The sequence below is a fragment of the Microplitis demolitor genome, chromosome 2 (assembly GCF_026212275.2).
Source record: "Microplitis demolitor isolate Queensland-Clemson2020A chromosome 2, iyMicDemo2.1a, whole genome shotgun sequence".
NCBI lineage: Eukaryota > Metazoa > Arthropoda > Insecta > Hymenoptera > Braconidae > Microplitis > Microplitis demolitor.
Window position 1 is genome coordinate 2,069,847 of NC_068546.1, and position 26,038 is coordinate 2,095,884.

Consider the following 26,038-nt stretch of genomic DNA (forward strand, 5'->3'; position numbering starts at 1 on the left):
TATTCAATGGCTTAATGCATTTTCAAATGAGGCTCATTTAGAGGAAAAGGTTTGGGTCATTATAAAGAAATATTCTTAAAATTAAATAAAAGTAACACTAATTATTTAATATTTTCAAAATCTTTGGAAAAATATTTTTTTAACTAAAATTTATTTTATAAAAAATTACAAAACTTAAAATTATAATAATTTATTTTAAAAACTTAATAATATAAAAGTTATTATTTTTCACTTAATTTTAATAAATCTTTATCACTTAAATATGAGGTAACAATATCTCTTGTAAAATCATGTCCAATTTTATATCTGAAAATACTCAAAAGAATATTTTCCGCATTAATTATTAATTTTTTTATTGTTAATGCTGTTTTCAAGCGTTTAAATATCATTTCTCTATACAATGGAAAATTCGTATGGAATTCAACTTTATAAATTTCACTATCTTCAACCCTTATTATTCCTAACGCTAACTTGCGAGTAGATTTATGCAAGATGTTATAATAGCTAAAGTTCGTACCGGCAAATTTTGAATTTTTTAAAAGTTTTATTTCTCTATCACACGTTTCACGTAATTTGTCAAATTCACTGCCACTTACACTTCTCAAATTTGGTTTTGATACGTAATAATTGCAGGCAATCATTTTAACAATATATTCTTGTATCATCGTGATAGCTCTATTCGAGGTATTCGGAGAATATCCCCAATTTAATTTAACTGCTGGTGTTTCAGCTCCGATATTGACATCAATACCAGCATCTAGAAGATATTTCACCATGGCCTCACTATTTTTCATTACCGCTGTATGGAGCATAGAGTAATTATAAGATCCATCCAAAACTGTTCTACTCCATTTGATTGCAACATTTATATCAAAATCCTCATTATCCAAGAAATACTTAAGTAATTCAGTACTATTTTTTTCAATTACTATTCCTGGGATTTGGCTCACATAATCATTCCAGAGGGCCGTTCCACGAGGGTAATATGGCCAGATAATCTTGACGATTTCATCAGTTCCATTCATGAGCGCTTGATAGATAAATGAGGTAAAAAATCCCATTCCATCTTTGGACTCAATTTCGAGTTCATTTTTTAGCAGTAACTTAACCATTCGTTCATTTTGACGAAATATGGCGACACTTAATGCTGCCCATGTAAACTCTGTTTCTGGCTCCTTATAAAATTTTGCTCCGGAATCAATTAATAGTTCGGCAGTACGAATATCATCGTTTTCAACAGCGATAACTAATGGAGTCACTCTGGGAAGGTGGTAAGGGTTTATTGTTGGCATCACCAAAGCATTTACGTCGGCACCACCATTTATTAATTTTTTAACTAAATTGAATTTTTTTTCACGGGCTGCTACCATAAGAGCTGTACCCTTACAATAATTTATTTGAGCGTCGATATCCACTTTGTTCACTAGAAGATAGTCGATGAATTTTTCGTCAGACATCAATACCGCCCAATGCAACATCATTATACACATGTCATCACTTCTTAAGAGTATTTTTTCGTTAATGCCAATAATGCCGCGTTTCACTTTATCACGATACTCTTCATAGATCGATTGACCTTCTAAACATTCACTAGATAGTTTGTTATCCTGTGAGGTCTCCATTCTTGATTTCAAAAAAAATTAACAAAATAAAAATTTTTTTGAACTCACTGTAACTTTGTGTAGTTTAAATTTAAACTTTTGAACTGCTAGTGATGATCTAGCTTCGATCAGGGACTGAAGTCGACTGTGCTAATGATCGGAGCCTTGTAAAATTTTTCGGCATCATACTCCTCCTTTTCAGATTCATAAAGTAGATGGCTATCTGTCTGTCATTAGAGACCGTCTACGTATTGTACTACGTAGACTAAAATTCATTTTATGTTCAAGGTATAGTTATCCTACTATACAGACGTTATTGAAGAAAGGACTGCAAGCTTAAGTACCTATAAGAAATGTAATTATCTAAACACTTAAAATTTGATGATGACTCATCAGTCGGACTCCGAGATGTTTTAAATGTATTTAAAACTCTTCGATTTGAAAAAAGTAGAAGACTTAGGATCATTAGTTCTTAAGATCTCCATCATAGTTTAGGTATTCAAGTGTCTGTCTTGTGAAAAAATCAGTACTTTACTTACATCTGCAGTCAGTGAGCTCAGAAAATTCAAATATTTTCACTACGATAACACTTCATGTGGAACATCGAATCGAGGGTCTCATTCTTATTTACAGGCAGGACGTTAATTTTGATCAAAGGCAGGACGTTAATTTTGATCAAAGGGATTTGATGCACAAGCATTTCCGCTACCTCCGGAATATATCAAAAATATCCAGTTCAGATTCCCATAAAATTCCCCCATGGTGTTTTCCAATAGGTTTCTACGTAATTTAACATCATAATTAATTTATGAAATAATTGACGATTATTAATTAAAACTGCCATTTAATAAAGAATTCAAATATATAAATAATAATAATTATTAATTGTTAGCTTAAAAAAAATTAAATCATAAGACCATATAAATTTAAATTTAAATATTTAATTATTTTACTTGATTAGTTTTTTTCCAGAAACTTTGGAGTACTTTTTTTAAAATTTCATAATTTTAATTAATTTGTTTATTAAATATTTACTAATTGTCTTATATTTGTTGCAATCATATCATAAATTTATTCAAATGTGCAGCATCGAGTGGGAAAAAATGTAACTTATAGTGGGGGTAAAAAAATGTGAGTTACGCGTGCGCGTATTTGTTAGATGAAGGACAAATACGTGTTGGAATAAAACTGTTGTTTATTTTTGAAAGTCTGACAATAATATTTGTGATTAAAAATTTTAATTTTATTGTGAAAATTGATTATAATTAATAAATAATGTCTGCAGAAGCTGGTACAAGTAAACCAAATCTTGAAGATCGTATGAAAAAATTACGTCAATTACATGCATTACGAGTAAGTTTATTATAACCTATAAAATTTATATTTATTTATTTAATTAATAAATGCGTAAAATTATTTTTAGAATGAAGCGCGTTCATTAAATCACAAAGAAGTTGTAGAAGAAGACAAAAGAAATAAATTGCCATCAAATTGGGAGGCGCGAAAACGTCAAGCCGAGTGGATTTTGCAAGATGAGGAAGCGAGAAAAAAAGCCCAGGAACAAGGATTGGATTATGACAGGCAAAAAATGTTGAATGTTGATGCGATCGAAGCTGAGCGACTGGACAGGAAGAAGAAGAAGAAAAATCCTGACCCAGGTTTTGCTGATTTCGAACAGGCGACTGTTAGACAATACAACCGACTGGTGAAATCCATGAAACCCAACATGGAAAGCTACGAAAAAGCTAAAGAGAAACTTGGACCCGCGTTCTACGGTGACAGGAACACGATTCTCCACGGCCTTCATGAAGATAAAAAGGAAGCTATTGACAAAATGGTTGAGGATCTGGAGAAACAGATTGCAAAGAGAGAAAAATACAGCAGGAGGCGGACTCACAATGATGATGCTGACATTGATTACATCAATGAAAGAAATGCTAAATTTAATACTAAGCTTGAGAGATTTTATGGTGAACATACTAGAGAAACGAAACTTAATTTAGAACGTGGTACTGCTATTTAATTTGGGAAATTTTATTTAAACTGTTGAAAAAGTTATTTAAAAAATAAAATAAAATTAGAATCTTCATTTTTAATAAAATTAATATTTTTTTTTATTTAAATATTTACAGAGTTCATTTATTTAATTAAATTACACGACCTAACTGTACAAATTTTTTGTAACAATTTTTATTATTTGAAATTTTAATTAAAGTTTAAAAAAAAAATTTCATAAGTTTTAAAAAATGAAATAAAATTTAGAAAATTTTTATTCTCAATAAAATTAAAAGTTGTAGTCGTAGTAAAATTCTATTTTCAATTCACGGTAATGAGTTTATAATGAGAGAAATATTGTAATGAGTTTCGATATTGAGGAACGATGACCATCAAGATCGGATAGTTTGATAATTACTGACGTAAGAAATGAACAGAACTTGATTCCCAGTTAGTTGGAAATAGTAGTAAGAGTTACTTAAAATCATTAGTCCTTAATATCCATCATAGTTCGGGTATTTAAGTATCCGTATTTTAAAAAAATCATCACTTTACTGCGTCTGTAATCAGTAAATCGTTAATTATCACGATGAATACAAGTGTAAGTATTGAAAAGTCGCTGAGATGGAGTTTGAGTACTAGATCCCATCAGTTTTGTATTAAAAACTTCAGTTCAAATTTGTACGTAGACGAAAAAAATACAACTGACAACAAAGATTTCCTGTTTCATCAGCACCCGGAGCCAAGAATACCTGGTGCTTCAGAAGAACGATCAATCATCAGGAAGATGACTCCCATTGGGTAACGCACAAGTTAACTTGTGTAAACTCAGAACATATATTTATTTATGTGGAAGATCGCAACCAGGGTCGCGTTCTTTTTCGGAGGAGCAACTATAACTTTTATCAAGGCCATTCGACGATGAACATGGGCTTCCATAAGATTTGCGACATGTTTCCAAAGCATGAACGTCCTGACATAAAAGTGGAGCTACCTGATGATAAATTGAGCAATTGGTTGGAACCTACGATTCACTCTGGTGTTTCTGATATATCAGAAATATTTGTTCAAGTTTAATGAACAGCCGTCTAAAACGGGCCTTTTCAATTTTTTTTCAAGTTAAAAAAAATGTAATGAATTAAAAAAAAATTGACATAATAAAATTAATTTATTAATTTTTTACATTACAATATTTTTACTATTATTAATTACAATAAATAAAAAAATGATATCCGTAATTTATTTTAAATTCAATCATAAATTTGTTTTTTTATTTAAATATTTACATTTAATTTAATTAAATTACACGACCCAACTGTGAACAGTTCCTGCAATAAATAAAAATTATTCAAAATTTTAATTAAATGTTTGAGAAAAAAATTTGAAAACTTACTTCTAGGTGAAAAATTATGATGATGAGTGACTCTGATATGAATATCTTGAGTTTCGGCTGAAAATTTATTTTAATGATGAAAATAAATTTAATTACGGATCAATAAAAAAAACTCATGATTAAAAAAAAGTCTATTTATTAATTAATTATTAATTAGTCAATATCACAAAAAAACAAAAGCTTACATTTTAATTTTAAAAGCATTAAATTCTTATAAATAATTTATGTATATACAGTTTAATTTTAAAATTAATTTGTATTTTATCTTAAATATTTTTAATATGTACAGTAAAAATTAAAAAAATATACGTGCAGTTATTGGAAAATACACAACTGGAGTTAGAAAATAAATAAAAATAAAAAGGCACAACATTAAACGCGCGATGTCGATTGCTTTGAAATATTAGACATCAATGAGCTCGAATTCGGCTGCTGGGTTTGCGGTTGCCGATTTATAATCCGCGGTCGGTTATTTCTCGTACCTGCGTCTTCAAGCTCTCGGAATCGGGGCATAAGACACACCTCGCATATGTCTATCAGGGGATGATTATCAAAAGTACACTTTTCACAAATCCACGAGGGCCCGTCGCGTTCCTCCTCGTCTTGGTTACTCTGGAGATTTTGAGCACTCGGGTCCCAAGCCGGCGGGACACTGGGCAACGGCGGCGGAGACGTCACTGGTAAATTTATCGGCTGCCCGCGATAAATTCCATGGTAAAATTCTTCATTAGTTTCTCCTAGTGGGACTGGAAATTAAATTTCATTTAGTTTTTTATTAATTATTGCATTTATTTATATACTTTAATTAAAATTCTACCATTTGGATTAATGCTTTTATCAACTTCGTTCGTTAGTAATCCACATTCGAGCTCCAGTTGATAAATTTCACTTTTTAATTCTATTGCGCGTTTCTAAAATAATAAATTTATGTTAATATATATCAAGTACATATATATATATATATATATATATATATATATATGTGTATAATTTTATACCTCAAGAGATACTATTGGATAAACTGGACCCTGGATAGCATTAATTTCTTTTTTTATAGCCTCAAGTCGTCCTTTTTCTATTTTTAATTCCTTGGCAAGTTTTTCTTTCCTCAAAAGCTGCTCCGTTATCAATTTTTTTTGATTCTCTGTTACTAAAAAAAAAATTATCATCAATTTCACTTCGAAAGTTCGTGCAAATCTACGACATAGGTCCATAAATTTTGACTATTTTGCTACTAGTGGGCCAAAGTGCCCCAGTTTTAGGAATTAGTTGATGACAGACTTGATGATTTATCAATAAACGTCTGCTAGTTCAATGTCTTGCGAGCATGTTATTAAAAAAAAAAAAAAGTAAATGAACTAGATGTTGGGCTGTCATCAAAGTAATTTCTGAATGTCTGTGATAAATTATTAATACAAGACTGGGATGTAATAAAGTTTTGTTCTTCAAGTAGAACAGATAAGACTGTTGTTGTGACGTTTCACAAACGCGTGTCGTATAAACGGTAATGCCAGAGGCAGGTCAGGTGATCAAAGAGATGTAGGACCTATGTATAGACACGGGCGTGGGTCAGGAATGCGTAAATATCTCGTTCTCGACGCAAATGTGTGGGTGGGATCATAAAATTAAGCCTAAAGTACAGTTATCATGGATATAATTTAGATTCTAATGATGAGTTTTAATAAAATAAATAAATAGTAGACAAGTACCTGAATATTGAGAGAGACGGCTGAGATCAATACTGACAGCGTCTTTAATTTGACTAGGGAATGAAGACACGGGATTGCTTGGTGTTGTTGGTAAACTGCTGGGATTGCTGATGATCCCGATTGCTGGAGCCGATGGGGTCGTTGGTGCGCTCATTGTCGTCGTGGGACGTGGCAACTGACTTGGAGGACCAGCTGGCAATCCTGGAGGTCTATGAGGAGATGCGACGGGAATCAAACTGTTGGGTCTTGCATGACCCATAGGTGGTCTTATTCTTGCCGCAGCAACGCTCCCAATGTTTCCGGGGCCGATGCTGATCTGGAGACGGCTTTGGAACCCACGTGGATCCACTGATGAGGTTGAGTAGGTGAGACTCGAACCCTGGGACCTGATGTCTATCGGCGGTTGAGGTTCAGATGAAGGCGGTCGTAGGGTCAAGCTCACTGAGGTATAACTTCTCGTCTGATCTGGATTTATTTGATCACGTGATTCAGGAATTGGTCGCGAGTCGACTCCCAAGTCGTTCCGTTTGCTCTTGGGACTTTGGACGGTCCGAAAATCTAGGGTTGGTAATTTAAAGTGTTAGTTATTTTTTATTAGTTGTTTCAACTACTTCTGAAAATGCTGATAAAACTACAGCTTACCCCGATTGCTAGCGGGACTGCAGGCAACGTTAACATTTAGCTCAAACCCAGAGGAATTTATGTTCCTGATGGTACTAAAATTATCAACGGGACTTGTCAGTTGATTTCCTGATAAATCATCGAAGAAGCCCCGGGTGGAATAAGCCGCGGGTGCTGACGAGGGTCCAGATCTCAAGGGATTGCAGTGAATCTGAGGCAAGGGCGGTAATAAAACACGTCGGGTTGAGTGTAAAGGTGATCGACGTGTTGGTCCGATGTCCAGAGAAACTGGACGATGAGCTTTTGGTGATTGATGACTGTGACCTGCAAGACCTATTTGTGTTCTCAGGTTTTCCTCGGGTAAACTCATGCCCCGGATATTTAAATCCGGTGCTGGTGGTGGAAATGCTCCTGGCGAGGGCCGCAATTCTTGGGTCAGACGCAGACTCTCTGTGCATGTCTCCCTGTCGTGGCTGTTCTGCAACACGAATTTTTAAAATTTAATTTCCTTGGTCAATTAAATTTACAAAGTAAATTTTTGAATCGTTAAATTATTTAAAACTCGTGCAGTTAATCTCCTTAATTAGGCAGCTTAAAGTAATTAATGAATTATTGGGTGATTTGGTGGATTTATCAAAGGGCATGATGGCTTTCTTGATGTACCTGGGCAATGCATTCAGAAACAACGTGATCTGGTAGGGCAGGAAACTGCTGCTTCAGCTCATGGAACAGCTGCATGATGGCGATGTTAGAGCAGTGGCAGTCCCCCATCGTAGGACCCCATCCTTCCGGCAAAATCTACCTGCATTAATTCTCGAATATTTTTATTTATATATTTAAAATCCTATCCAATATTATTATGTATCTAATACACCTGTCAGATGTCACACAATTAAACCTAATTGCGCAATACAATAAATACCATTACACGAAACAAGTTGATGCCAGGAAAATATCGCAAACGAAATAACGTCATGACGATTATTGTCAACTGACGTACGAATTTAAATTAAACGCTCTGAGTTTAAGTGTAAATTTCAGTAGTTCTGGACCACAAATTACGATAAAGTCCACGGAAAATCTCGCAGAACACGATAATGGTTCATAACCAGATCATTTATCTTTCTAGCTGTCCTCCCATTTTACTATTTTCTCGTGCCCAGTAATTCACATCTGCGTTTTCTCTTATCTTATTATATTATTTACAAAACACCATTTAAATTACTCGTTAAAATTACATACCCGTGTTACAGTACTACAATAACAGTTATTAAATTATTTTAAATATTTACTATTTCATTTCCTGGATTTACGGCATCACGTTTATCACCTCTTATTTTATTTACTACATACATGCAAATATATATGAGTCTATTCATTATTTTCTTTACTTTTGATAATAAATAGAAAATTTAAAAGAATTTTTAATTTTTAAATTCGCGGGCTTTTAAAATTGAATTCAAATTTTCAAAATTGTTTTATTTGAATAGTAATTGAAAAATTTGAGATAAAACACAAACTTCAAATAAATATATATGACTATTAATTTTTTTCCCTATTTTTCAAATAAGAAATCAAAAATTAAGAATTTAAAAAATTGGCGGGCTTCAAAAATAGAATTCAAATTTTTTAAATCTGTTTAATTTAATAATAATCGGAAAATTTGTAATAAAACATAAATTTTGAATGAATATACCAGACTATTAATGATAATCCCTATTTATGAAATCAAAAATTAAAAATTTTCAAAATTCGCGCGCTTTAAAATAGAATTAAAATAAATATTTTTAAAAAATTCAAATATTTTATAAGCCAAAATAGGTGGTTCCATTTCTGCATATTTATGACAAATATATGAACATACATATATCTAGATATATAATATAAAATAAAATGATTTAGTGTCCACCTGGCAAGTTATTTGCAATCAGCGATTAACTTTGTTGCCCGGTACTATATCCAGTAATTTAAATATGTTAGTGTACATTTAAGATTATTTATATTATTATTATACACAGCGAATATATATATAGTGAAATAAATTGAATTTGTTACGGATTCAAATCCAACGCCAATTTATGAAATTCAGCTGCCAGGTATATTAATTTTCAAACTATAGAATAAAAATATAAATAAATTGTTTATTTTCTTTGCATCTTATCTTGTCTTTTTATGAATTAAAATAGTTAAATTGAATTAATTATCTTGATAATTAATTTAAATTAAATTTGTAAGACACATTTGCATGTCCATCACAAAAAGATAAGCCGAATTCCAGTCTGTCGGGTTAAAAGATATTTGTGTCATGAAAATACGACGAGACTGCAAGTCTGGCTTAAGTCTTTTGAATGTTGGCGATGTTTAAAAAAAATCTAAAATGAAATTTAAAAAAAATCCGATGCTCAAGAAGAAGAAGAGAAAAAAGAACAAGTAGAAGGTAAATGGATACTTGCATACCAGAGTTTAACTTATTTTTTTAACATTTCAACATGACGGAATTCATTTAAAATCAAGAGAGCGTTGACGTGGAATTTAATTTTCCATTTGTCTTCCGGTTTTCACTCCATTATTATTTTAGTTTTAAAAAATCTATTTATCAGTCTACCAAATTTATTTATCTACAAATCTTCTCATTTTTTTTCTAGACAAACATCAAAAAATTTTTTGAAAATTCTGGAAAATTAATTTTGCGGCATGTGAGTTTTAAAAAATTTTTCTCGGCGCTTTTTTTAATTGCGCTGATTATGTAAGTCATTAGCTGGGGGGCAACTTAACCATATTAATTAGAAGAAAAATTATTAATGAAAAAGAAAAAAAAATGGCGGCAATAAAAAAATTTTTGAATAAAATTAAAAATTATTTTTTAAGTGAATTAAAATTGAATTATTGATGTAATAGATTTAAAATAAAATATATGAAGAAAATAGGGTGAAACCCAAGAATAATAATTGACGTGTGACGTTTTTAAAAGAGGAGCTTAAGCTAAAGCTTTTTAGAAGAGCGTCGACTACCTTACGTTGCACCAAAAATAAACGCCAACCTGAAAATAATATTACTTGCTTTTTTTTATTTTATTTTTCTATACGAGTTTTAAATTAAAATTTTTTTTGTCACTCAGTGTAAGAAAAATTTCGATTAACTTTTGGAGCTAAAAATTAAAAAAAAAAAAATATTTAAAAATTATTTTGTAATTTATTTGTAATTATTGTAAATAAATAAATAAATATATTTTGTAAATTTATAAATAAATCTAAATATAAATATTATATTTATTAGTTCTTTGAATTAGTTACGATGGCGCACGTGATCAGCGAGTAGTAAAACCAATCGGTAATTCAGGCCAAAACAATGAATGAAATTGACGTTCTACGACAATTATTTTTTATTCAAACAATTATCTATTATTTGATAATTAATAATTTACAACAAAACAAGTCAAATTTGTTTTTTTAATTTTTGGCGGCAGAATTCAAAAGTTCATTTAAATAAAACTATGAATTTTTAATTCTAGGTCAATGTAGTCCAGGAAATTGAAAAAAAAAAAAAAAAAGTTTATTTATTTTAGTGTTCAATTAAATTTAAAAAAACAAAAATTATAAATTTTTAAATTACGGCGCGAAAATAAATAAATTTGAATTTGCAAGTGAGTTCAAATGGAAAATTGAGTATGTATGAGTACACGGTGATAAATAATTGTTATTGATAAATGATTAAAATATAAATTGAGGAAAAAAAAATAATAATAATAAAACTTACCGGACCATCGAGATGTCGCACTCGATAATTTAACACTCCAACAAACTAAAAAAATTATTATCACTTGAAATAACTTGTATTGTATTGCGCACTAATTATTAACTATTATTTCTATGTGCACAAACATTATGACAATTAAATAATAGGTACTTAATAATTATTATTTATTGGAATTTTTTTAGTATTATATTGTGTTAGTCAAGTAATTACGACGACTGTCCGACGAGCAACTGATCAGCTGTGCAATTTTTAACTGCGCAAGTCATATTAGCTTGTAATTGTTATTATTATTATCATTATTTTTTTTTTTAATTTTATACAATTTTTTGGTGTGATTTGGGACAAAAAAAAATTTCGTATTTTAAAAATTTTTTTTTAAATTTAATGTTATTAGTGTTTAGATGAAAATTGAAATTTTCAATGACTTAAGTAGTGGATTGCAGATGGCGGTAAGTGCTCACAGCCACTCTCCAATCGAATTGAAAGCCGAACCGCCACTGTTTTTACTTTACACCACACTATCGTATACCAGTGTGCACCAATGTATTAAGAAACGTAATAAAAATTTTAAAATAAAATTCAAGATTGTCATTAAAAATAATTGACACAAATTTTTTTTTTTATTTTCATTTAAATTTTGGTAAAATATTTAAAAATTTATAATAATTTTATTGTTATTAAAAATAAAACCTCGTGTTTTCTATACGTTGAAAAAAAATGGAGCCATTAGATGTAGAAGAGGTATTCTTTTTTCTTATTTCATTTCTTTCTTTTATTCATATTAGTGATTTTATTTATTATTTCATTACAGACAATTATCCAGCTCAATAGAAACGATCTAGTTTTTATTGGGTGTCAAATCGAGGAAGGGTGGGTGGCTGTGCCACTGGACTGGACAACGAACCGTGGTTATATTTATTATGGGAAAGATTACGATGTTGTCCAGTGGAGTCGAAACCCCAATCATCCTCGTCCTATCAAGAAATGGCCAATTCTGGACCACGACGGGATATTTTTTAAGTAAGGTTAACAAATATGTGGACAATATCTCAACACTTCTATATGATTGGACGTAATCATAATGGATAAGGTTATTTTTCTTGTTGATGGTCAGAAATGTCATCGCCATATGTAGTAAGTATTCGAAAAAGAGTTTCTTCACGAAGTAATGATAGTAATAAATATATGACGTTTTAATTCCATTATTTTTTTTAGCTGTATTAAAAAGAAAAAGAGCAGATGGGGAAGGAGGCTGCCTTCAGGGCGATTAAAACTTACTTACGTAGGCACCACGAGACCTATAAGTAGGCGTAAGTTTTTTTTCTCAATAAAAATTTTTTATAGATATAGAAATAATTGAGAACAATTACTTTTTTAAGGCAAATCGAAAAGAGAAAAAAAAAAAAAGGAAAAGGAGAAGGGAGTGAAGAGGTAAAGGAATAGGTGAAGGAAGAGCCGGCAGAGTAAAATTTTTTTATTTTCAATTTATTATTTTTTTTTTATCATAAATGTCAGTTGACTAATCTTCAATATTATTATGAACACACGTAAAGTAGACAAATTGCGTGATGACCACTATTTTCCTCCATTTTTGTTTTATTATTAAACAACTAGATGAAAATAGAGAACAAAAGAAAATTATTAGGTTTTTAGACCTACACAACCATGTTAATGTCATGTCAGGTCATGTCGAGGTCATCTCGAGGTCGTACTTCTGACTATCAATCGGTGTTGCTAAACAAAAGAAGTCAGCATTTGTTTTTCTACATTTTGTGATATTTTGTTAATTTTCTAACTTAGATTAAAAAATGTTATTATTTTTAGACTACATAATTATAATTCAAGTATAAATTTATTCTGAACAAAGTATTACAATGAAGAATATATTATTTATTAATTTATAATACAAACACGATGATTTAAACTTGCTATACTTATTTATATACTAATAAAATACTTAATTATTATAAATTTTGTTTGGTAATTATTCAAAATCAAATCATTTTTTTTTAAATTTAATATCATTATTAGTGTCTTAATAATAATTAATATTTTTTATTACTCGAGTAGTGAATATGGAGGTGGTTAAATTTTTAGAATGAATTAAACATCAAAATTTTATTGAAAAATTGTAATTTTCATTTACTTGTTTACAAAACATTGGTGATAAAATAAATGTAAGTATATATTATTAAGATTAATTAATGAATTTATTTATGTATTAGTTTTTATACAAGTTGCAAGATGTCGACTCGACGTAGTCAAGCGGATAAAAATATTGATTCTAAAAAATCTGACGTTATCATTAGTGTCGATGAATTATTAAAAGATCCAGTTCTTGTAGAATCTGATGTAGATTTTAAATGGCTGACAACAATACTTGATAACATTTTAACTGATAAAAGTATAGAGCCGCCAGTCGATTTATTAAATTATATGCATGAAAAAGTAACAGACAACGAGAAGCGGTGATTATTTTTTAAATATTTTAATTATCAATAATTATTTTTAGATAACGGTTTTTTTTATTTATTTTATACTAGACGAGTGGTGAAAATATTCAAAATTGCTTTGCATAAACAAGAACTTGCTGAAAAATTAATGTTTATAATTAATTTTAATAGTTATCGTAAATTTCTCTTGACTTATCTTCAATATTGTTATGAACGTAAGTGAAGTAGGCAAATTGCTTGATTACTCATTTCTTCCTCTATTTTTTTTATTATCAATCAACTATGTAGTTAAATTTGCAAAAAAAGATTTTTCAGAGAAAACTGGAGAATAATTTTTTATTTTTTTTTATTTTTATAGATCGTGTAAAATTTCTAATGAAAAAACCATCATGTTTTTTTAATTTTGTTACAATATTCGGTGATTTTTTTTATTTATATAAACTATCAAGACATGTTGCAGAGACTTTGCTAGCATGTTTAGTAATTTTGTTAGATATTGGTGAAAGTCAAGGAAATGAATTAGTAACAATAGTGGTAATATATATACATACTATTTTTTTAAAATTAATTGTACTTATTTTATACATATACTTTAATTCCAGCTGTCAAAAATTGGATTAAAAATGTCCATTCGTTTTTCAACAATAAACACAAATCATTTATTCCAAAAAATTCATCATACTTTTAAAAATGGAGATACAAGTTCACGATCACGTACATTTCTATTGCTAGCGATTGCGTTGAATAATCGAAAATTTATGCCTTTTTCTGAAAATCATTACTTATTTAAATTTTATTCTAAAAATTTGGGAGAGTCTACCATGGTGAAAATTCAAAATAATTTAAAAAGTTACGATTTTAAAAATGATTAATTTTTTTCTAATAAATAAATGATAAATAATTATTTTCGTGTTTTGATATTTTCTTAAAAAAATAATTAATTAAGCCCTCATTCAACAATCTGTTTATTTTTTAACGGAAGACATCCTTGGGATATCTTCCATTGAATAAAATTATTTTTATTTACAATAGCAGGTGTTTTTTTTATTAATTATCGTTCTCAGTCCGATTATTAAATTATTTTTTGGGAATCGTTTCATCTTGATCTCAGATTATTTCTACTAGACATGGCCAGAAGCTATTCCTGTACTCAAGTAGATTTAGTCGCATTTCTAAATAAAAGAAGTCGGCATTTGTTCTTCATTTTGTGATGTTTTACGTTAGTTTCTCACTTTGATTACAAAATGTAACAATTTCACACTATATATTAGGTCTGTGTATAAATTTATAGTGAACCCAAGCAATACAATGAGTAATAAAATAATTATTTATTAATCAATTAATAAGTGCAGTTAATCGACTAATCAATCAGATCAATAGCCGTAATGTATTTAATTAATTAAAAATCCCTCAATAAGGGACTAAATATGAATCTGACAGAAAATTAACTTGAATATTGTCATCATTAATTAAATAGTTTATTAATTATAATTAACGTTAAAAGATGTCAATTAAACGTAATCAAGTGGATAGAAATAGCGATTCTAAAAAATTTGATATTACTATAAGTATCGATGAATTATTAAAAGACTCAGGTCTTGTAGAGTCTGATGTTGACTTCGAATGGTTAAAAAAAATAATTGATGACGCATCCACTGAAAAAAGAAAAGAGCCACCCGTTGATTTACTAAAAAATTCGTATGAAAAAACTACAGATGAAGAGAAACGGTAATTATTCTTGTGTATAAATAATTATCAATTATTGATGTTAAATAAATTTATTCTTTTACTAGACGATTGGTAAAATTATTTCAAATATCGCTTCATGATAACCGATTAGCTGAAAAATTAATATCTGCAGTTAATTTTAATAATCACCGTAAATTTCTTTTGAATCATCTCCTATTTTGTGCAGAACGTAAGTAAACTTCTTCCCAAAAGAGAATGAACTTCAGAAATCGCTCCCACTACTAATTATTTTCAAGCTGCGCATGCGCAAGCGAAAGTGGGGAATATTTTATGTATAGAACATTTGAAGTGGGGGTAAAAAACGAAAACACCCGAAGTACACTCCCTCGCAGGGACAATTTCAGTCTAGTTAACTCTAATACTATACAAATATAATTTTGGTGAATTTTAAATGTTTTATTTTTTTTTTAGAACGTGTAGAAATTCTAAGGAAACAACCAGCATGTTTTTTAAATTTTGTGATTATATTCGGTGATTATTTTCATGCATACGAATTATCAAGTCCAATTGTAGAGACTTTGCTTGCATGTTTGATAATATTATTAAATATTGAGGCAACTCAAGGAATCGAATTAGTAACAACAGTGGTAATATATCTATCTATTTTTTTAAAATTAATTGAGGGGTAAAATTTGTTCTAAAAAAATTTTTAATTAGAGTGACTGAGAAGTGATTTTTTTTTAACTGCAGAACTCCGTCGAGTGAGTTCAGATCCATATTCACTTCCAGTTATTTAAAAATTTTAATTGGATATATATTTCAGCTGTCGAAAATTGGACTGAAAATGACGATTCGTTTTCCGACACTCGATACAGATACTTTATTTCACAGAATTCATCATATTTTATTAAATGGTGAGATAAGTTCACGATCAAGAATGTTATTAATGCTCGTAATTGCTCTGAATGATCAGAAGTTTTTGCCTTTTCCCGACAATCATTATTTGCTTGAATTCTACACAACAGAATTAAGCGAGTCTACGATGACTAAAATTCAAAATAATTTGAAAGCTTTCTAAATAATCTACTTTTTTCTATTAATTAATTTACAATTGTTTAAATTTTTTGAATATAAAATTTTTAAAAATGGAATAAAACCCAAAATTATTTATTTTAAAATCTATAAGGTGTTATGTCCAATATTTTTTTTTTTTTTTTTCACAAATAAATTGACGAAACTACTATTCAACAAAAGCACGCGAAAACGCAGCATCAGTTCTACTGTCACTTATGTATATAAAAGTAGCGCGAAGATTTTTGCAATAACGACGGACAAATAAATAAAAACGTCATTTTCCACCAATGACAACAATTTTTGATTACTCCCATCAAACATCAATCAAAGTTTTTGAATATCCTGAGCACCATGGTTTAGGGCCTTAGTTATTGATCAGATTTTTAGATCTAGATCCTACGGTCCGCGTAAATGCCATCGATAGCTCAACCTTATTGCAAAAATCTGCCCTAGACAAAGCCATAAGTAATCGTCCTTAATAAAAGGTACTAGGCCGACAATTTCTATCAAGTAGTATTATTCTCTTAATTACAATTCATATAAGAATCTCGATCTCAGGTCGAGTTACTCTGCGCATAAAAATCCATAAGGTTACATAAGGACGCAACTCCTTCAGAGAGATACAGCTTGGCTTGCTAGAAGAAAGACTCATCTCAAGGTAAGTAAGATAATCTTAATATCTTTTCTTTCTATTGATCGATTTATAGGCAACGTAACCAAGCTCGAAGGCGTTTGGGTTCGTATTCGAAAAACCAACAATAAATAATAAATATATGAAGAAAATTTTCCTCGAATACTTTATAGTTGTCCGCACCCTTCACATCACTTGTCAAAATTTTTTATCCTACCAATGGAAGAAATCCCGGATAATTAATTTAAATCACAACGGCGGACATAAAGGACTTAATAATATAAATTTGTTATAATTTTTATACTATATATATTTGATTTGAGTATAAATCAAAATAATACAATAAGTAATATAATAATTATTAATTAATTTATAATAATTAATAATACAAACGCGATAATATCTCGGCTCGGTCAACTTATTATACAAAAACGAAGAATTTATTTTGTTAATAAGTACAATAAATCAACTAATTAATTATGCCAACATCAATAATAATAATAAATTTATTTAATTTTAAATAAATGTCAATTAACTGTCATTTGGCACAAATATGAATCTGACAATAAATTAACTTAAAATAAAACCAATTGTTATTAATTATTATTTGGTAATTATTAAAAATATTGTTTCTTCGTTTTTATTAAACAAATAAATTTATTACGTACAGTAGCGGTTTTTTTTTTATAATTATTACTACAAAACTATGTACCGAGACATAGAAAAAAATTAATAATTAACTTTAATGGAAATAATAATTAATTAATAATATAAATCATTGAGAAAATAATAAAACTAAAAAATTAAAATCCTTTAGTTTACAAAAGCTCATTATTAAAAGCTTAATTATTATTACAATATTTTATTACAATAGAAAAGTTTTTTTTTTTTTTTAATATCTAATAGATAACATACTCGCAATATATTATTTATGATAATATAAAAAGCCGACAGTTAAAATTTTTACCGCCATTTTTAATTGCTATTTAAAAATTTAAATAAATCTTCTGTTAATTTCAAATGTTTACTTTTATAAACTTTTTAAATAAATCATAGTCACGGTCGTAGATAATTATGTAAGTAAAAAAAAATTAGTCGTCGTTGACCTCGATGGGGATGCTCGTGGTGAAAGTCGGCGTTTCGAGTTCCTCGTGTTTTTTCATTTTCATGCTCTGCAAATAAATAATATTTTTAAATTAGTATATATAAAATAAATTAGAGCGACCCAAAAAAACCGACTATTTTTTTTCGAGTCTTATATGAAAATTTTATGTTCAAAATATCTTAAGAACTTTCTCAAAAAAGATGGAAAAATTATCAAGGGGTCGCTTTAGAAATTAGAAAATTCCAATACTCATTGAAATTCAGGTTTTCTTTTTCGTTTCATCGATAGTTTATATCTGTAAAATTATGAATATATTAAAAATTTCGCGCCAAAATTGAAATATTAAAATGCCAAGAATTTGGAATTTACGAAATTTTTGCGCGATCCTTTGAAAATTTATAAAAGAGCTGACTTTGGATCGAATTCATTAACAAATTTTAATACGCGACTAAAAAAGAAATCCATTTTTTTGGGCCACCATAATCTCTGTTAATTAAATAGCGACATTAATATTAATTTTAAAAATTTATTATCAGACAATCCGGTATTAATTAGTTGATGTATAAAATTACAGTTATATAATTAATAGTACGTTATGTGGCCTTGAATGATAATAAAGATTGAATAACATCTTAGAGTTGTCTTGTGAATTAATTTAAATAAACGTCAATTGTTCATAGGGAACTGATAATTATTCAGTCCGTTTTTATCATAAACTCCTCGCTATTTATAAATTTAATGCCGACGGTTATTCAAACCAGGAAATGAAAAAATTATTTACTGTATTCAAATGTTACTATTTATATATTTATAAAATTATCATGTTATAATTTATGACAAGTGATGTCTTGTTAATTAACGCACCTGTTGGAGCTTATAGTGATTAATAATATCCTGATCTGCCGGACAACTCTGCAAGAAGGCATCAAGTCTGTACATATGATGCATGTATCGCCACAAATTTACTAATGTCTCGGGTATTTCAAAGTCTGCAAAGTATTTCCCAGCAACTCTGATGTGCTGCAAACGTGGCATCAATTCACAGTCAAAGCAGCACATGGTATCGCCGGTAAGAAAACGCGTTCCTTTGCGACCCAAGTGTTCATCTATTTTACGTAAATGCGCCATTAGCGATGATGACTTTGGATCCTTGTCTTTTTCCTTAGCGTTAAGTAAAAGCAATTTTAGTTTCTGTAAAAATATAAGTTTATTTATTAATCGAGCGGGAAATTTAAATATTTTAGTTGGAATAACAAAACTGCGGTCTTACACTGAAAAGATTTTCAACAAGTGTAGCGACTTCTTTGTCTTGTATAAAAAGATTATGACCACCTGGAATATTTTTCATAATATGTCTTTCTATTTTTTCATTTTCCAAAATAGCGTCGCCACCATCGATAAGAATTGGCGGTGGAGTTGCTTGGAAATTAGTACGGAAATCTGGTGGTGGTTTTTGCATATCAACTGTCGTTACTTTTAGAGAAATTGTTTTTAATTCAGCAAGTAAATATAGATCCATAAAATATTCCTGACAAAATAGGCATGCGCCTTTTCTTCTTCCGTCAATTGTTGAAGCCTGCAAATAAATCATTTTTTTTCTTATCAATTAATTTGGTAAAAATAATAACAATAAATGTCAATTATTTTTATCAGATAAATTATTTCTGTTAATAGCTAAAATAATCTATTACATTATTGTTAAAGAATTTTTTTTTTTCACAATCAAGGCTCGGCCTAGAAATTTCTATTAGACTTGAGTCATTAGGAATCCGGTATAATTTTTATTGCCGTCAAAATATATGACTTTTGAATTCTTTGTTATTCTGGATTGTCTTGTACTTTTGAAAACAAAAATTAGATAGATTGGAAAAAATGTTTAGTTTAGAATTTGAAAAAAATTGAAAGGAGTGACGCAATTTATTGAACTCGATCTTACATGGGTCATTTAGTTGAATGCAAGATAAATCGGTTATTTGCCTCTCTAATGCTGGCAGTGAGGCTCAAACATGAACTGATTTCTTCAGCGTGCATTTCACGCTTGAATGTTCCAATACACAAACAAACATACAAATAAATAAGTAAAGTAGTCAAGAAAATAAAAAATACTAGAGGAAATGATAAAAAAGTCGCCTTAGAATTTAACCGACAATTTGATTGACTTTGACTTAAAGTTGCGTGTCTTGTAATTGCGTAATGTACTGCGGATAATTATATTTGTTTGTTAGATACGTTTATTATTTTAAATTACATTTACTTCTTACAATTAAATAAAGTAATGACATTGAAGAAACGAAACCAATATTTTTATTTCTACTGATTTTGAACCGAATTAATTTCGCGCGGAAACTTTGAATTTTTTTTCCATTTTCAAGGATAATTGTTATGCAAATTTAATTAATTTAATTAATTATACATGACAAAAGTTAATTTTAAATTAGTATTCAGGTTTTTAAAATAATCTTTAGCTTTTGAAATTAATTAATTTATCGACAATTCAAAAAAAAATTATTTAAATAAAATAATGTGATTTTTATTTTTATGACATTCATGGCAGGAATTCAAAGTTATGTAAAAATAAAATATATATAAATAAATTTATGATTTAAAGTAATTTTCTTTAAGTTGTGAATATTTCATTTGAATCTGGTGCAGTAAAAGTATAAGGAATTAAATATGCTAATGGTTTTAACATTTTTTGGTCATGTAATTTGCGAAAATAAAAAAAAAGTACTAAAATAAAAATAAACTCGGAAACTTGACATAGATTTCAAGATGACTCATCGCCGACAAAATGATGCGATGTTTTGTTATTTTAACAGGTCCGAGACTCTTTTGGCTGGACGATTACGTAAGTGAGAAAGTCAAGGTAAATTTAATCGTCGGTTTGCTTGGGATATTGACATTTTCAATTATAATGATACTAAAATATTTAAAAAAATCATTTAAATTCTTAAATCTAAAACTATAATTAAATTCATTGGTAGTTCAGTGGCAGAATACTATAGCAAGATTTTTCACTGGTAATTCAATAGTAGAATGTTTCTTATAATATAATGTTTTTATTTTTTTACAAATAACTTTTACCCTGAATATAAATTCAACTTATTAAAGCAAACTAGCTCATATATGATTGTCATTCAAATTAAAATGAAGCGTAATATGACACTACTCATGATGGTGAAATAAATCCTCCGTAGAGTATGCGGTCGTTAAACCCATATGTTATGCGTCAACTACAAAGCTCATCTTTTTCCACAAGTTTTCAAATATAATAAAAATACTATACTCTATCTGTATGAAGTTTTCTCTTATCACATCTTATCTTGTTACGTTCTAATTTTATAAGTAATTAAATCTCATTTTTTTGTTTGTAAACCGCGATAACACTTGAAGAATACAGTACTACGTATCTAGTTCAATTTTAATAATGATAAATTTATTATTTAACGATAAATGTCTAGGTGTTATAATTGGCTTTTGGATTACGCGCAAGTCACGGTCAATTATATTCACGCTTGATTTTAATCCAGTCGTATTACAATAATGAATAGAAGAGAATTATAATTTAAAAAAAAAATACAATTTTTTCAATGGTCAATAGCATTTCCAAGTTTGTTTGAGTAACTGTAATGTTAAGACCTTGATTGCTTGATGAATCACGTTTAGTTGGAGGTTACTATTATTGTGTGTGTTGCGTGAGAAAGCATCTGAAAAGGAAGTTAAGTACACACATGTTACATGTTATAAACTTAAGATGAGTCCATTAATAGTTTGTAATCTATGTGTAGTGTATTTGCAACTGACACTCAGGCACGTATATTATGAACGTGACTCCATCTATATCATACATGCTTTCGTCTCTTTAAACCTCTGCGGCAGCTAGTCACATATATTACAGTCAATCACAATTATTTAAGTACTCACGTTCTCCTTAAATATATAAATATATATGAAATCTCATTAGCACTTTGTAGTTTTAACATTTACCAATTGCTCTGTACTGATGATACTCGTGTTAAATTAAAACGCTACTTGTCTAGTTGCACATCTTGCAAACAACTAATCACTTCATATTAAGTCATTCTTCCTATTTATTTAAACTTGAGCATTTAATCTGCAAATTGATATCATCAACTTAAGGTTTTCCATTGAAATCCTTGTTTAAGTCAATAACAGCTGTCACAAAAATCCACGTAGAAATCCAGTTTAGATTCCTATGGGGAATTTTTTTAAGGATTCCTCTATAAGTCCGTACTTCCCTATGTTAATCTCCATGAACACTTAAGTAAATCGATCGTTTCTTACAAGAATTTCTGTGGCTTTTCACATAATTCTCCATTGATTTTTTGATAGGGCAATATTTATATTTAGCGGAATGAAATAGATTTATAAACGTGTCATCAAACCGCAAAGGTTCATCTTAAAATGTCAGGCCAGATCTTCTTGAATAACTTTTCCTCCTTTCTCTATTACAAAACTATTTGTCGATTGATATCATCAATATAGTAATTTTTAAAACGTTTACCCTTTAGTTTATTGTCTGCATGTTGGAGGTATATCGACCTTTATAAAATATTATAATCAAAATAGTAATTAGAAACAAAACTTTTCATTGGTGTAAGCAAAAAAGTATTTTCATACGATATGGATCATTAACTCAGCCGGATTTCTTTTGGCTGTAGAGGAAAGGAACTGCTGGCTAAGAACGAAAGAAAGCCTTAACGGTTATCTTGTCAGAGACCTGTTAGAGGAGATAATTCACCGGACGTCGACTTTGCGTCTTCTACGGACAAGAGTTGAGGACCTTAACAACAACACTATTTTATTTAAAAAACATATTCCAAGATTTTAAACGTTTGTAACTACTCAACTTTAAACCTCCGGCTGCAGCAGTGTCCCGGTTGACACACTTACTCGATGATAATATCATGGATCCAACTTAAGGAACTTGGTTGCTGTATCAAGCCCGATTGGCCTTGTGACCCAGAAAGATCAAGACCAAGAGAGTCCATGCCAACCTGCAACCTCGTCCTGATAAATTCAATATACAATTTACGATTGTTATTTAATCTTATATTGTTTGTTTTATTGACAACTCACGATGTTAACTTTGACCCACAGCAGAAATAGTCATCTATCTGATAGCTAAACAATGTCGGCTTCAACAAGATATTCATTACGGCCTTTGTTGATAGGATTCATTGTTATTTTAATTTTTATTGCGAAAGTGCTGATTGAATTAATCATCAAATTACTATTATATTATACTTTATTTTATTTAAATTAAATTTTATGAAAAGCCCTGCGGAAATATGGTGAAAGTCCAACCCTGTTTTGTTAAAACAGTTTCAGTTAATCCGAGTGAAAACTTAACCGGAAAAAAAAACACATTTAGGAATTAATTATTTCCTTTTGTTTGTTTATAAGCGGAATTTAAATATCTTTAAAGAGAAACGATATATATTCTAAGAGCCAATAAATTTGTTGAAATATGTAATAAAACTGTCATTAAATTATAGATATAAAAAAAAATTGCAATATTTTATATTATGTCTGTGTCTGTCTTCAATTTTCTTTAGCAATAGCAATAACTTGCAAAGTATTATATATGCTGGAGTACAGTTATAAGCAAATTAATACGCCTGCTGGATTCCAATAGTGACCTGGTGCACGTGCAATATGGGCCTTTGTATAAGCAGAATAAATTTATTATTTTGAATTTTTATTGTAGAGACTGTTATCTACATACATAATAGTGTAGTCTAACGTACAATTGACTTGCTTTGACAATAACTTGAATTTTTTTTTTTTTTTTTATCAGCCATTAAATGAATTCTTATCATTTAAATAAATTATCAGTCTGTGCGTATCATCTTATCGCAACTAATTAGTTTTTGGGAAGAAATAATTATTTCTTAATTAGTCAGTTCTTCAGTATGTTATTTTAAAAAAAAACAGATAATAGGAATGCTGACGGAATTTATTTAAAACTTTCGATTTTGTGTGATTTTTTGGTTCGCTTTCCTTCGAACGTTGTCGTCAAACGAGCTCTTTACAGTGTGAAAACTATTAACAACTTTTTTCATTATTTATTTAATATATACAGCTCTTACTTGGACAATATCTATTTGATACCAAGATCCGTCTGTTTGTAATTTATTGTATGCCGTTTCTTATTATATTTTTTAACAATAATCGATTACTCGAAGATAAATATATCAATGTCTTGTAGTCTGATATACTGGTGAACAAATAGAGAGCTGTCCTTGATGATATGTTTTTTTATAAGGTCATAAGAAAATATTTTATGCAACAAAATATTATTTTATGATGCGTTGCATTTGATATTATTCATAATAACAATAATGAGACCCATTTGTACGCTGACTTGAAGCTTTAATTATTTTTATAAAGTCGAAGTAACTAAAAACTGTAGGGTAGATAACTTTTTATACTTATATATGATCAAATATTAATATATATTATCATGCATGATATATATGAAGCTCCATACGTTACTACGGTTTCATACCTGATAATATATATATATCATCATGTATGATAAGATTCAAATTTTTTTGATCATAGACCATTTCATATATGATGATATATGATCATATCTGGCTGAATTAATATGATCACGTATGACCATACAGGAAATCGGATATGATCAGATTCAAATTGCTATATGATCACAAATATCATTTCTGATGATAAATCGTCGTACAGTAATTTCTGGATGAATAGATGACAATTTATTACAAAATATCAGATATGATCAGATTCAAATTTCTATATGATCATAAATGATATGATATCTGATTATATATGGCTACATACGATCATATCTAATTATTGTTTTTTTATATACATCTTATATTTATATTAAGAGATACAAAGAATATATATAATGACCCAAGTACTTATACGGATAAAAATAATTGCTGATAAAATGTACAGGCTGAAAAATTATGATGATGTTAATGTAAAAGCAGACTTATAAACTAGTCCACAAGATATTCAAATAAATAAAAAAGAGTATGGGATTTAATACGTTAGTCATCGCTTGATGCGAGAATTTCCTTCTACATTTATAATAAAGTCTCTTGATCATCGCTAAATTAGTCACTGAGTAAACACATAATAGTGACTTTAGACTCTCAAAGTAATGATTGCTTTTGATTTAAATAAAAAGTTAATAGTCTCCGTTTGAAAACTTTACTTATTAACAAATACATTAATTTGACTTTTTATTATTATTAATTTCCGTTTAAAGAGAATTAACATGTGTAATTATAAATATTTGTTTTCTACACGACTGACAAATTATTTATTTAACATAATTACTACATGTTAAACTTAATTATTGTTAACCGATCATTTCATCTCTACATCTGTCGTTAAATTTTTCCATTGAGTTAAATGGAAGAAAATAACGTCATGCTCTAGAGAATTCCGGGTGTAACTCATTACAGTTTAATGGACGAAATTCGGTAACGCATTTTCGCGTGCGTGTAAACGCGGCTTTACGTAAAATAAAAAAAAATTAATTAAGCAGCAAGTAAAAAAAATTACCAGATGTCATAATTACGTGCGAAATTTAATTACAAAAGTAAATAATAAAAAGTATATAAAATAAAATACCTTAATTATCAATTCAATTTCAGGAACTTCGCCGTTGCTGGTACCATTTTCATTTCCCTCGTCCGCCATCGCGTATTTTTTTTTTACCTCCTTTTTTAAAAATTTCACGATTAATTATTCAAATTGTTTTTTTTTTAAATTAATTATTAGAACTTACTTATTAATTACAAGGCACTTGTGGCGTGGGAGGTTTCGTAAACCTTGCACTGATATATATGTCTATATATATAAATATATATATATATATATATATATATATATATATATATGTATGTAAAAAATATTTTAAAAAATAAAATATAAACGATCGCAGTGAATGCTCGCGATTAACTGACTACTGACGCATTTGGCTCACTCGCGCCGCCAC

General features: G+C 29.1%; 3 protein-coding genes and 2 long non-coding RNA genes across 8 annotated transcripts; 3 read left to right on the forward strand and 2 right to left on the reverse strand.

Moving 5' to 3' along the window:
• The first annotated feature begins 2,745 nt into the window (after window positions 1-2,745).
• On the forward strand, window positions 2,746-3,726 carry LOC103573501 (pre-mRNA-splicing factor SYF2). Its single transcript, XM_008552623.3, has 2 exons — window positions 2,746-2,954; window positions 3,025-3,726. The coding sequence occupies exons 1-2, from the start codon at window positions 2,877-2,879 to the stop codon at window positions 3,622-3,624; spliced, it is 678 nt and encodes a 225-aa protein (XP_008550845.1). The 5' UTR covers window positions 2,746-2,876; the 3' UTR covers window positions 3,625-3,726.
• Window positions 3,727-4,745: 1,019 nt separating this feature from the next.
• Window positions 4,746-11,305, reverse strand: LOC103573502 (TGF-beta-activated kinase 1 and MAP3K7-binding protein 2). Of its 4 annotated transcripts, XM_008552626.2 has the most exons (9): window positions 11,076-11,305; window positions 7,983-8,121; window positions 7,341-7,797; window positions 6,699-7,256; window positions 5,988-6,139; window positions 5,807-5,900; window positions 5,472-5,735; window positions 4,990-5,046; window positions 4,746-4,924 (listed from the first exon to the last, which is right to left on the reverse strand). In XM_008552626.2, exons 2-9 carry the CDS (start codon window positions 8,088-8,090, stop codon window positions 4,899-4,901), a joined length of 1,716 nt encoding a protein of 571 aa, XP_008550848.1. In that variant the 5' UTR covers window positions 8,091-8,121; window positions 11,076-11,305; the 3' UTR covers window positions 4,746-4,898. The 4 variants fall into 4 exon arrangements, with proteins under 4 accessions (XP_008550848.1, XP_008550846.1, XP_008550849.1 ...); XM_008552624.2 differs by having other exon boundaries at window positions 4,746-5,046; XM_008552627.2 differs by lacking the exon at window positions 7,983-8,121 and having other exon boundaries at window positions 4,746-5,046.
• Window positions 11,306-11,587: 282 nt separating this feature from the next.
• Window positions 11,588-12,998, forward strand: LOC128667300 (uncharacterized). The gene is made up of 4 exons (XR_008403319.1): window positions 11,588-11,816; window positions 11,887-12,209; window positions 12,291-12,385; window positions 12,455-12,998. It is a non-coding gene; the product is annotated as an uncharacterized LOC128667300 (long non-coding RNA).
• A 306-nt stretch (window positions 12,999-13,304) lies between these two features.
• LOC103573563 (uncharacterized) lies at window positions 13,305-14,342 on the forward strand. Its single transcript, XR_008403320.1, has 4 exons — window positions 13,305-13,543; window positions 13,619-13,743; window positions 13,887-14,062; window positions 14,131-14,342. It is a non-coding gene; the product is annotated as an uncharacterized LOC103573563 (long non-coding RNA).
• A 3,449-nt stretch (window positions 14,343-17,791) lies between these two features.
• LOC103573503 (chloride intracellular channel exc-4) lies at window positions 17,792-25,922 on the reverse strand. The gene is made up of 5 exons (XM_008552628.2): window positions 25,829-25,922; window positions 25,672-25,761; window positions 19,298-19,603; window positions 18,892-19,218; window positions 17,792-18,094 (listed from the first exon to the last, which is right to left on the reverse strand). Exons 2-5 carry the CDS (start codon window positions 25,738-25,740, stop codon window positions 18,014-18,016), a joined length of 783 nt encoding a protein of 260 aa, XP_008550850.1. The 5' UTR covers window positions 25,741-25,761; window positions 25,829-25,922; the 3' UTR covers window positions 17,792-18,013.
• Between the last annotated feature and the right edge of the window lie 116 nt (window positions 25,923-26,038).